This window comes from Eurypyga helias, unplaced genomic scaffold (genome assembly GCF_000690775.1).
Source record: "Eurypyga helias isolate BGI_N326 unplaced genomic scaffold, ASM69077v1 scaffold31206, whole genome shotgun sequence".
Lineage (NCBI taxonomy): Eukaryota > Metazoa > Chordata > Aves > Eurypygiformes > Eurypygidae > Eurypyga > Eurypyga helias.
The window spans coordinates 6,221-19,313 of record NW_010255204.1 but is presented as its reverse complement, the minus strand read 5'-3'; the positions used below and the strand labels follow the sequence as shown (position 1 = coordinate 19,313).

At 53.4% G+C, this 13,093-nt stretch overlaps 1 protein-coding gene across 1 annotated transcript; it reads left to right on the top strand.

Annotated features, from left to right (window-relative positions):
* The first annotated feature begins 6 nt into the window (after positions 1 to 6).
* CTSD (cathepsin D) lies at positions 7 to 12,636 on the top strand. The gene is made up of 8 exons (XM_010153263.1): positions 7 to 119; positions 2,360 to 2,483; positions 4,299 to 4,417; positions 8,358 to 8,557; positions 9,684 to 9,806; positions 10,736 to 10,880; positions 11,620 to 11,718; positions 12,384 to 12,636. The coding sequence occupies exons 1-8, from the start codon at positions 30 to 32 to the stop codon at positions 12,543 to 12,545; spliced, it is 1,062 nt and encodes a 353-aa protein (XP_010151565.1). The 5' UTR covers positions 7 to 29; the 3' UTR covers positions 12,546 to 12,636.
* The last annotated feature ends 457 nt before the right edge of the window (positions 12,637 to 13,093 follow it).

Below are 13,093 nucleotides of genomic sequence, written 5' to 3'. Positions count from 1 at the left end.
TGAATGAGGTGGGCAGCGAGATCCCCGACATGAACGCCCTCACCCAGCTTCTCAAGTTTAAGTTGGGCTTAACCAATCTGGCTGAGCCCACTCCGGAGATCCTGAAGAACTACATGGATGTGAGTAACCCCTCCTCCGCAGCGGCAGACCCCAGCACAGTGCTAGCTGTGCCTTCTGGGGGTACCCATCCCGGGGCGGGGGGTGGGACATACCACCCTCACTGTCCCCCCACAGCCAGGAAGGTGAAGGAGGGAGAGGAGATGATCCGTAAGAGGGATTCGTGCACTCCCAGGGCTTGGTGGGTGGTTGCCGAAAGTTGCTCCCCATCATTGCAAAACTAAAAATGCTAGTAATTTTTATTATAATAATAATAAACAACCCACAGCCACCCAAGCAGTAGCTTTGCAGTTTCTGTGACCTATTTCCTTTTCCCTTTGTCACTAATTAATGATCATAAATAGGGGCCTGATTGCTTGCAGCTCTTCCTGGCATCTTCTGGCCCTTTTGGACTGTGCTTTCTGAAGGACAGAGACATAAAAATCATGCTCCACTCCTTGGGGCACTGGAGAATAAAAGAGCAAGCACAGGGCAGGAGGAGAGGGCTCGGGCTAGGCACCAGCTTGCTATGGGACTGGGATGCAGGACACTTTCTCTTGCTATCCTTTATCTTCTGCCCAGCCTTGGGAAAAGCTACCCTGTTCTCAGCTGCTTAGGGCACAAATGGTGGAAGCAGTGATAAAAGGAGAAGCCAGATAAAGGATGTGAGGTTTGCCCTTGCCCAGCTGCTGGACATATGTGGGGTTTTCTATGTCTGGGTCCCCAACCAGGTACCCTCACGGCTCTTGGGGAGGGGGCGATGCAAGTGCTGGCCAGCAGAATAAAGGTGGTGACAGATTTTTGGGCATTAATTCTGGATATTACCCCTGCTCACCTTCCCTAGGGGCTTTTGTCACCCCAGCACTGTCTTGCTGGGGCTGTGCTGGGAAGGGCCACCCGTGTTTTAATCAGCAGTGGTGAAAGCCAGGGCGCTGGTGGTTGTGCCACAGTGTTAACTCTTGTGCCTGTGGCTCGAGCTGCCGCTCAGGGAAGGACCCTGCTCCCTTGTCACAGGGGGAGCAGCCCAACCTGCGGTGGGAGATAAGGGATGCTGGGTCCCTCCTAGCCTGGCCAAAAATGCTCTTGCTGCCAGAGGAGCTGTTGGGAAGAAAAGCACAGCCTCCCCTAGTCTGCCCCATATGGTTCCCACCAGCCCCTGGGACCCCTCGTGGGTCTATCTATGGGATTTGTGGGAACCCTATACCAGGGTTTTATTTTTCAAAACCCAGTAATAATTACAGAATCATTGGAAGCAAGGGCTGCCTCCCCAGTATGGCTAATTGCAATGGATTATTAATTACTCACCGAGCAACCCCTGCAAACTAAGTGCATAGGAGATGAACAGCTTGGATAATCCTGTTTTCTTTTCTTTTTTTCCCTTCTTAATTAAGTACATGGTGGGGGTTTGGAAAGGCCATAGGCTGACTTCCCTTGAGCAGCCTTCTCTGCAGGGCCCTGATCCAGCTGCTCACTAGGCACAACACTGCTCTTTGCCTCTTTGGGAGGGCTAGGGAAAAATGGATCCATCCAGAAGCTGCCAAGCATTCCCCATTCATCCTCTCCCTTCCAGTTAGAGGGGTGCCCTGCAAACATCTTGCCCACCCAGGTTTCTTCCAGTCCCAGCAGAGTATCCATCGGATACCTGTGTTACAGGGACTTCTCCCAAACTCTCATCCTGCAGCCCTTAAATCTCTCTCTGGCAGTGCTGCTGAAGCCTTTCTCCATCTCTTCCAAAGTCTTCTAACACCCATGACTTCGCGTTTGTTTATTCCTCTCCAACCCAGGGCTCGCCAGCCCATCCCAAAAGCCCCAGTGGGTGTACCCACACCTGCAGTGAGCAGAGCTATTGCTCACTGCAAACCACTGTTCCCCGGCCAGCAAAGCAGCATCCCAGCCAGTTTCGGCTTTTCAGTAACACAGGTGTTTTGCCTGGCATCCTCCCATCTTTTCTTCCCTTCCCTATAGTAAGCCACAGGCCAGCCTGCAAACCTTCCCCCTTCTCTTCTGCCCTGTCTCCCTGCCCCGAAAGTCCTCCCCCACAACTGCCTGCTTCTACTCCCTGATTTATCCTTTTCCCACCTGCTGTAATGAGGTGTGGACACCAAAGGGGAAACTCCCTTCCAGAGGACAAGGGCTGGGAGCCATTAGTGGCAAAACCTAGAGAAGCCAGTCCCCTTTCTCAATCCTAAGAGATTTTTTTGGACTTTAATCCTTGTTTATAGCCAGCCACCTCTGCTCACAGCTCCCTTCTTGACCTTTGCAGGCTCAGTATTATGGCGAGATTGGTATCGGGACCCCCCCCCAGAAGTTCACCGTGGTCTTTGACACTGGTTCCTCCAACCTCTGGGTGCCATCCGTGCATTGTCACCTCCTGGATATCGCCTGCTGTAAGTACCACCAGTGCCAGATGTGGCTCAGCAGCTTCTTCCCTGAAAAATGTAGATGCTGGCATTGCAAAAGGAGAAACTGAGGCAGCAGCGTGAAAGGGCTCACCGGAGTCTGATGGGCTCTTTAGGATCAGAGCTGGAAATAGGATCCCATCCTCCCACATCCAGCCTTCATTACTCCCTTCCTGCTTTTTCCCCTCTGTGTCACCCACGCACAGCTTCAAACCTCCCCAACAGCCTTGGCCCTGCAGCAGGGGAGCAGCATCACAGGTTGTGATGTTTCTCCCCAAATTATAGACCCACGCTGCTGTGGCCCCATTGCGCAAGGCTGATGAGAGAAAAAAAAAAATCAGCTTCTTGCCAGATCTGATACAAACTGTCCTAGTTTCTGTTTTATTGCCGCGCAGAGCATGTGCGTGCAAGTTTATGGATTTATAATTAACGAGAGCCAGGTAGGCACAATGAGATGAGAACGTCTTAGGGACTACAAGTGTTTTAGCTCGGTGGCGTTCCTACGCAATAAACCTCCACAGCTGAAGGTGTCAAACCTGGCTCTGGCAAACTGCCATTTAAAATCCACCAGCTGTGCTGCTTAAGCAGAGCAGAGAAACCTGTGGAGCCAACAAACGCAACCCTGGAAGGTGGCCCTCAGTGCTTGTTGTGGGTAGGGAGGAAATTTGGACTTCTTGTACAGCCCTGTAGTGCCCAGAGAGGAGACGGACCTTCTTTTTGCCTAAGTGAAAAGAGATTTAGGACAGTGGTCTGATGAGGCCCAGACCTGGTCTGCCCTGGGGGGCATCCTTGATCTCTAGCAGGGAGCTGATTTCTCAAGGCAGAGGCGCGGGAGTTGCTGGGACCAAAGGGCTCATTTTATGAGTATGTAACGAGCCTAACCTCCTCCCAGACTGGGATCCAGGCAGCCCAGGCGGGGAAGTCCCTGTGCTGGTTTCCGTGACAGTGGTCTGATGAGGCCCAGACCTGGTCTGCCCTGGGGGGCATCCTTGATCTCTAGCAGGGAGCTGATTTCTCAAGGCAGAGGCGCGGGAGTTGCTGGGACCAAAGGGCTCATTTTATGAGTATGTAACGAGCCTAACCTCCTCCCAGACTGGGATCCAGGCAGCCCAGGCGGGGAAGTCCCTGTGCTGGTTTCCGTAGGGCTCGGCTGGTCTGTCCTCAGCTGCTGTCTGGCTCGGCAAGTAGCTAGGGAGCCAGGCAGCTCACAACGCACTGCTGCCCAACTCGTGACTTGGGAGGAATCTGTGGAGGAGGAATCTGCCCAGGGATATCTTACAGTTCCCAGCCCTTCAAAGGGGAAAAGCAGTAAGGACTGGTCCTTCTCCTCTGCAAATAAAAGAATATTTTGAGCGCTCTCTTTGAGGGGAAAAAAAAAAAAGACTGTATAAAAAAAATTCCAGCTACTCTTAGTAAAAGAAGTAGATAAATCCATAAATGAAAATGCTCATGCCCAGAGCAGGCTATATTTAAAGCCACCCTGGTTCTCCATGGCAAGGGGGGGACATTTCGCTCTGCTGTCTCTAACACACTCTGACACACTAGCCACGTAGCCTTTAGGCTTTTAATACCTGGTGGCCAAATCCAATTTAATAGCCAAATTGGATCTGCCCACCTAATTCCCCAGACACTGGAAATGCTTTGTTAAGCAGTCCAGGCTTGGCAAATGCTGGGTTCAGCCCCACCTTCAGGTCATTTAGTGTCTGTCCGGATGATCCTGGCAGTGTGGGGTTAGGTATTTGGGAGCTGTAGGTATCAAGGAGCACTGATGTATCTCCCCTGTGTCCCATTCCCTGTCTGCAGTGCTGCATCATAAGTACGATGCCTCCAAATCCAGCACCTACGTGGAGAACGGCACAGAGTTCGCCATTCACTATGGGACAGGGAGCCTCTCTGGGTACCTCAGCCAGGACACGGTCACGGTGAGTAACAACAGCCCTTGCCCCGAGCTGCCCCAGCCTGCTTTCAGCAGAGTGCTCCAAGCCTTTTGCTTTCAATGAGTCTCCCTTCTTGAGTCTCCTACTCGTACTGAGCATGCTTCAGCACCGTGTTTCCAGGCGCTTTGAAACGGGGTGGTGACGATGACCAAGGCAGACGGAGAAGGGGGAAGGTATTAATCAGTGGGTCAGCAAGCTAGGAGTGTGGACTGCACACGTGATGCCCTGAAAACACGGTCTCTGGCCATCCCTCCAACCCTCTTCCTCCTGACCCCAGAAATTTCCGGGCTCAGGCGCACATCAGCACCACTCTGCAGGCTGCTGGTGGTGCCCTACTTGTTCCTGGCCAACATCCACATGGTCACGGATGTCCACACAGACAGTGGCCCAAACGCTGGTCAGAAACAGGCTCTTTGCAGCCCCATCCTGGTCTGGTGTGGAGGATGGTGCTTAGGTTTGCAAACACTTTGGGGGGGTTCCCCAGCAGTGTTCAGGGCCCAGCTTGGGGTAGCCGGGTTGCTGGTGGTTGCTTCCCATCATTTCCTTTTCAGCGAGCAAAGGTGGTGCTTTCTGTCCTGCTAAGGGCGGGCGCCTTTCCCGGCAGCCTCCCAGGTTCAGATGCTCATCAGAGTTTGCCAGCTGCTGAACGTCAGCGACGCACGTGCTCCCTGATTACTTGGTCTCCTGGCAGGGATAACAGCATATGTTTGCTCTGCAGGAGGGAGACAAACCAAAAGTTTTGAATAAGCACATATATCTAGGGATTTGGGGTTTTCTGTGTTAGGTTCAGCTGAAAAGTATTGGCTTACCAATTTAATTGGGATCAAAAGAAAAATATCCAAGAGGAGGCTGAAGTGGGTGGCTCATCTGAGGAGCACTCTTGAGCCTGTCCTTATAGCAGGAAGATTTCAGGCTAGCCAAGAAAAACCAGCTGCTGCACCTGCGCTGCATCCAAAGATGCCAACAGCTCAGGCTGGGTACAGGATCCTTTTCGGGGGAGAGGGATTTTGATGGGCTCAGTGAACCCTACAAATCAGTGTAGAGAAGGGTGTGGGGAGAGCCTTGGGGACACCAGCAGCTTTGCACCTCTAGTTTTGTTCCCTGCTTCTTGCAGCCCACCGAGCTTCGGGACCGTTGCAGTTTCATTTCGTGACGCTTATTTCCTGCATTCCTGGGTTAGCTTTAGAAACGCCCCACCACAAAAAAAGCCGCCCGTCAGTGCTTTCCTGCAGCTCTCACCAAACGAAGGCACCCTGCACGTAGCATTCATGGATTCTTACGTGGGGTTTTGCAGATGGAGCATGTGGAGGCATCTGCGTTTGTCCCAGTGCTGGAGCAGGGCAGTGAGGCAAACCGAACTTTATTGTCCTGTGAAAGTGTGGGCTGGTTTAGGCATTTTCCGCTTTAATGCCGGGCTGAAGTGAGTCAGAAGGAAAATTGCAGCGTTTTCTGATGGGTTTTTTTTTTGGTTTGTAATTATCACCGTAATGCCTGCTTGTTAATTAGCTCTCCACTTCCCGGAGGCTCAGAGGAAGGATTTTGTGCCTGAACTTGTTCAGGAGCTGGGGATGGCTCTTGGCAGCCAGCATGGTTTGTAGAATTTGCTTTCTGCCTGGGCAGAAGCAAGAGAAGCCTCCTGAGCAGTGTCACGTTTGCAGTGCACAGGAGCAGGGGTGACTTGGACGGTCAGGGACCTTCAGCTTGGACACCAAGATGCTTCCTTTGATGGACAGCATCCCGCCAGCAAGCTCCCAGCTGGGTGTAATCTGGAAACACAGGCAGGGTCATCCTCTCAGCCTGATGGAAGCAACCACAGCAGCCTGTGGTAGTACTGACATCTGACCAAAAGCTGCTGGTTGGCAGGTGGTGCAGGGTCCCTAGGCCCTGAAATGTTTTTGGAGAGGGTGATGAGCTCATGTCACACATCTTGGCTCCTTCTGTGGAGGAAAGATGCCCTGTAGCACTGCACTCAGCAGTGCTGCTCACACTCCAAAGAGCACCGGGTTCAGCCAGCCCTCTACTGCTTGAGCATCTCCCTTTATCACAGCCCAACCTTGGGATGTGCTTCAAGGACAGCACAGGAAGCATCACGGGCCGTGGGGTGCGAACTCTCTCCCAGAGCTGCAGTGCAGATGCCCCTCCTTGCCTCTCCCCTGTGCTTCCACAGAGGGCACCCCGGAGCCCTGGTGCCAAACCATGCCCTGAAGGCCCTCACCTCTTGACTGCCTTTGCCATCCGGTGCTCACCTGCTTGGCTGAGGCTGCTAACGAGAAGGCCAGGTGCTGTGTGGTGCTGACACCTCTCTGCAGAGTACTGGAGGACAGCCACCACATATCCATCCACTGGTTTGGGTCACTCCATGTCCAGGCGAGGGCCAGCCAAGGGACAGAGATGAAGGATCTGTCACCTTGCACCAGCGCTCTGCTAAAGATGCTCTTGGGTTTGAGTTCTGCTGAGGACCAAGCACAGGCAGGGTCTGCTGAGACCCTACCAGCAGGCAGGTAACTGCCTCCCTCTTGGGATACACACCCAGGGCAATATTGAAACAAACCTGGCACTCAGTTTTATCAGCCCCCTGCATTTTACTTTTTAAGCGTAAGTTTTACTGAACTGCAGGTTCCTGCAGGACCAGCGGTGCTGAGTGGTGGAGCAATGGCTTTTGTAAACCTGTGCCATACAGCTTGGGCACCCACCATGTGCTGGTGAGCGGATGTGTTGCTGCGAGCTGTTTCACCCCACATCCTGCCCTGTGGCTTTTAGCTTTTGCAAGGCTCGATAGCCCTTTCCTAGCACAAGCTTCTGATACCATTAAAGCCAGCACCACCACTCCCAGCCTTGCACAGTCTAAGCCTGGGGGGGCATTAGTAATTTACAGGGATCGTTATCTGCGTCAGGTAGGAGAGGCCAGCTTTTCAGTCCAGCCCAGTTCACTACAGGGATGCTAGCTGGAGGCTGAGAGGCAGAAATCGTCCTAGCACAGCTACTAAAATTACCCGTGGTCAGCCAGAAGCTCAGAAACCTCCTGAACTGCTGGAGCCAGGAGCCAGCAGACATGTCCTGCTCCCCATCGGCAGAGCTATTCTGTTTCCTGCTATCTTCTTCTTTCTGGGGATCTGCCCTTGCGGAGCGTTTCAGTTTTCCAGTGGGGAACGCCAGTCCTTCTCGTGGCTGGCAAGAGAGGTGACCTTTGCATTCACAGTACTCTGCTTGCTATTTTCGTGCTTCAGGCTCAACCTCGCTTGCCTGGCTGGGTCTTCCCCCCCTCCCACAGGAAGTCTCTGCAGGCTGGTGGCTCTTCTGGGAGTGCAGCTCTGTCTTGGGGGTGTTTCTTATCTAGGGGAGATCACAGGGGTCATTGTTAGAGATGAGAGGGTTTTGTGCTCCCAGCCGGGGATGGGTGCAGCACCCGAGGAGGTAGGACACAGAGATGACTTAGAAGATATCCAGGGTGGGGAAGATGATTAAAGATGCAGCACAAGAGCTGCTCAGACTGAGAGGAAGGATGAAGTAGGAGATAGGGGAAGGGATATAGGAAGGACAAAGTGATATAAGGCCCTTTGTGCAAAGAGGAGCTGCAAAATGGCATGGCCAGTGCCAGGCCCCATCAAAAGGCTGAAAGTGCTCAGTGAGGTGGGAAAAGAGCAAAGGGGGGTGGTCTTGCCCATAGGGGTGCACTGGGCTCTGCTGGGGCTCAGGAGGTGCCACTGTGCAGCTACCATGGCCTGTCTCCTCCCCAAGGAGAGTGGCACCAGGATATCTGGTTTCTGCAGCTGGCTGAATGCAAGTGTGAAAGCAGGCAGGAGGGTGGCAGCGCACTGAGGGACACGCTACAGCCTGTGTTCAGTGAGATCCTGTTTCTACCCCGGTCCCCCGAGTCGGTTTTCTTTACAATCTGCTTCTCCCTTCCCTCCCTGTCTCCCCTCAGCTTGGTGACTTGAAAATCAAGAACCAGATCTTCGGGGAGGCTGTGAAGCAGCCAGGCATCACATTCATTGCTGCCAAGTTCGACGGCATCTTGGGCATGGCATTCCCGAGGATCTCGGTGGACAAGGTCACCCCTTTCTTTGATAACATCATGCAACAGAAGCTGATTGAGAAAAACATCTTCTCCTTCTACCTGAACAGGTAGTGTTGGGTTTAGTGACACACGTCTCAGTGTGAGGGCAAGCCCAGCTGGGCATTTCTCTCTGCCTCCCCATAGCACCTCCTGTTGTGTGTCAGTTTATGTTCTGGCCAGCACCACTGGGGAGGTCTCCTTGCTGGAGCAGTCAGGACAAAATCTCTTCTGTTTACTGTTGTGAAGTAGAAGTGCAGCCATTTTGCTGATAAAAAGCTGCATAGATCTGCTGCTGTGTTTCTTAACTGATGAAGAGACAGAGGAAGTTTCCAGGGGATTGAGAAACAAAAACTAAACAGGGTTTTACTCATGAGATTGCATGTTGGTAGTGCAGCACTCGTTAGGGGGGTAAACACAGCCCCAGTCTGTGGCCAAAATCCATGAGCCATGTGGTCACCACCATGTCACCTCCCAGACAAGCATGCCCCCCCCGAGTCATCACTAATGATGAAGCAAACACTCCCTCATCCCCCAGAAAATCCTCCTGCACAGCTCCCAGCACCTTCCCACCCGCTGCTGCTCCATCCAGGACACCCCATCATCCTCCTGGCACCGCAGGGGGGACTCTGGACTACCTCAGCCCAAAACGTGGCATGCCAGGAGTGAGGAGGGCAGAGAAGGCTGCTGCTGGCTGCTCAAGCACCAGCCCTCCCCCATCACCATATTTCTTCCCATCTGCTCGGCAACGAGCTTTTATCTGACAGTAACCTTGAGGAACCTGAGGCCGCTGGCTAGCACGGGGCCAGGTGCAGATAACCAACGCTGCGTCAGCCACGTCCAGACCCGCGCGGGCGCCTGTTACAGCCAGATTTATTCAGGCGGTCCCTGCGCCAGTACTCGGTTCCCCTTTGCTGTCCCCCTTCTCTGCAGCAAGTTTCTCCAGGTGTCTGTGTGGAAGCACCAGCTGAAAAGCTGTGGGATGCTTCAGCTGGGTCAAAATACTCCCATTTCCCCAGCCTATTTCACAGTATCTGTCCTTATATTGACATATTATAGCACAACCTAAGTTGGCTGTCTCCAATGCTACTAATGCCATGCCTCACCTCTGTGCACCCCAGCCTGTGTTTTGGGGGCACGTGGAGGGGGTTGTTCTCATCCTGTCTCTGATGTTCACGGATTTGGGTTATTTTTCAGAGACCCCACCGCTCAGCCGGGTGGCGAGCTGCTCCTGGGCGGGACTGACCCCAAGTATTACAGCGGCGACTTCAGCTGGGTCAACGTCACGCGCAAGGCCTACTGGCAGGTCCACATGGATGCGTAAGTAACCCCTCCGCTCAACAACATGCGTGGGGATGTGTGTGCAGGCAGCTGAGACTTATCCGTACACCCTGCAGCCCACCCACTCAAAAAAAAAAAAAAAGCAGGTTAAAAGCCCACCCTGAGGCTGGGTCGTTTGTTGCTAGAAGGGGAGGAGAGGCAGAAACCAGCAGGACATATTCTGCAGAATCCTTTCCTCTTGTTTATGGTTTGAGCCCTGAAAACGCCTGCTGCGCCCCTGCGAAGCAGTGAAGAAAGCTGGTGTGCCCTGCTTGCAGGCAGGGCGAGCCCCGCAGATTAAACCCCGGCTTTGAGTTGTATGCTGGCTGGCACACAGCTCCAGAGGAGCAGGATAAGGCCCCAGGAAGCCAGCCCTTGACTGAAGGGCACGGTGTGGCAATCAGCGCGCATTGTTGGAGGCAGAGGGGAGGAGAGCAGGCTGAGCTGCCGGCCGCCAGCCCCGCAGTCTATTCTGAGCTCTCCCACGTGATGGGAACTTAAAAGCGGCCTGTGATCAGAGTGTGTCCTTTTCCTGGGAATCGCATCCCTCCCCAGTGCAGGGTTTTAGTTCTCATCTTCCCCCAGCCCTGCCGCATTGGCAAAGCGTGGCAGACCCTTGGGTGGAAGGCGTTAGCTGCGCCGTTGTGAAATGCAGTGCGGATAAGGAAGCCAAGCAGCTCCTGTCTTGTGTCTTCAATGTACATGAACTCTTCCCTAGCCCGTGACCCCCTCAGCTGTCACTCCACCACTTTAACCCTTTGGTTTTGCAGTGGCATAGGTCATGCAAGACCTTAATGCCTCACCCATAGCTTGCTCACGAGCCCGTTAGTCGTGGTATTTAGCAGACAGCAGTCAACGCTGCCTGCTGCTCCCTGCAGCCTTTGCAGGAAGGCCTCTAAAGGGTGGTCTGTCTGGGCATCTCTCCCCAGGGTGGACATTGCCAACGGGCTGACCCTGTGCAAAGGGGGCTGCGAGGCCATCGTGGACACAGGAACCTCCCTTATCACTGGCCCCACCAAGGAGGTGAAGGAGCTGCAGACAGCCATCGGTGCTAAGCCGCTCATCAAAGGCCAGGTGAGGCCGGACAGAGAAAGTGGGAGCCCAGGGCTATTGCGGCATCCACACCAACACCCTGCTTTTCACCCAGATGCTTCTGCTCCCTCTGCTCTCCATTCCCAGCCTGTGCTCCCAGAAAAGACCCCAGCATATCAGGGACCCCCCTGCTTTTGACCCTGGGTAGCATTCAACTCCCTGCTCATGTTCTCCATGGAGAGCTCAATCCTGTGAACCTTCGGGAGGCTTTGGGTCACCTCTGCCACCTGTCTCTGGGAGGTGGAGTAGAAGAGGTGTGAGTTGCAGCTGAGGCCAAGGATCCATGCTAATGTGAGTCCAGAGGCACTTTAATACAAATATGTTTAATGAAAATGACAGCCCTTCCCTGCCAAGTTTTTAACTAATCTCGCAAGGTCATCTTTCCTCCCTGAAACTGGAGGAATAGGGATTACAAGGACCCTCTAGGAAGGATGCTCTGCTCTGAAAATTCTTCCCAAATCACAGTGCCATGAGCACTTGTAGAGCTTTTCTGCAGTGTGGGGAGCAACTGGCTTAGACCTGGCCACCCTCCCCCAAGACTCACCAGTGTTAATTAAACCAGCTTTGTCTTTTCATCACACCGTGAGTGCCTGTCTCTCTCTGGGCTGTATCAATCCACATCTCCACCTCCTGTGGCAGAGGAAGGCCTCCAGCCCTGCTGTGTTAGGTGCTGTGCCCAGGGGTGCTGTGCCATCTAAAGCCTTCACTGTTTCCATTTCAGTACGTGATCCCCTGCGAGAAGGTGTCATCTCTGCCGGTTGTCACGCTGACACTCGGAGGGAAGCCCTACCAGCTCACCGGAGAACAGTATGTCTTCAAGGTGCGTCCAGGCAGCTTTTGCCAGCCCTACTCTCCTCCCCCAAGGCCTTGTCCACTCAGACCTCAACCATGAAATCTAAAATGCAAGAGCAGCAAAAGCAAAGATGGAGCTGTCACTTGGGAAAAAGTCTGAGAGTTTGGGGTGACAGGGTGGTGGCACTGGCTGAGGGATCCAGGCAACCTCACCAAAGTCCTGCAGGAGCAAGACTCCCTGCATGATGCTTGTGAGGGATAGCAGGGTGGAAGAAAAAGGATAGGCAGACTGTTGCATCACTTCCTACATACATTTTGCCCTTTCAGCTGTACTCTGGTGCCATGAGGCCAGCCTTGTCATAGCAGAGGTCACCAGGCTGGCGTTGAAGCCATGAGAGTCCTCTTGCAAGGACAGTCTTGCACAGAATTTTAACAACAGCTCTAATTCAGAGCTCCATTGGGCTGGGAGGTTTACGGGCACATGCGGCTTTATTTGATGCTTTGCTGCATCAGGGCTCTGGGAGGTGAAGGTGGACTTGGAGCTGTGGGAGCGGCGTGTTGGGAATTAACTTCTGCAAGCTGTGGATCGCAGGCTGGGAGAAGCTGAAGTGCAGCTGGCGTTGGCAGGTGTTATAGCGAGGTTGAGGGAAAGGGAGTACCTTCTCAGACTGAAGCTCTCGCTTCTCTCTCTAGGTTTCTGTACAAGGAGAGACCATCTGCCTGAGTGGCTTTTCAGGCCTGGACGTCCCACCCCCTGGGGGCCCGCTCTGGATCCTGGGAGATGTCTTCATCGGTCCCTACTACACCGTCTTTGACCGTGATAACGACTCTGTTGGCTTTGCCAAATGTGTCTAAGCACCTGATCCCCGCTGCCTCTGCCACACACTTACACACACACACAGGAGCCATAGAGAAAGGTTACCAGGATTAGAAATCCAGTGAGTGGAAAGAAAAAAAAAAAAAAATGAAACTAGATTTAAAATTACAAGGAAAATAGTCATTAGTGCCCTGCTAGCTACTTTTTCCCCTCCGCTGAGTAAGTGGTGCTGGGAGGTCTCTAGCTGACAACTCCAGCTGGAGTAGCCCCTTGCTTTACTGCTAGGTCTTCCAGTGTTTGTTTTTAAGAATGATTCTTGGAGCTGAACCAGGCCCTCTCATCTGCCCCAGCCCTGGCCTCCTTCCTGGGGGGAGCAGCTGGCTGGAGCCAGCCCGGGCACCTCTGTTCCTGCAGAGAGGCTGTACGGCTGCTCTTGGGTTTGGGCTTCTGCGCTGGGGAGAGGGATGGGGAAGGCCGTCCGGTACGTTATTTACCTCTTGCTTTTTCACTGATGAAGTGAGGGAGCAGGAGGCAGGGGAAGAGCTCAGTTGAGGCAGTGACTGCTAGGTCATTTCTCAACGGCTTG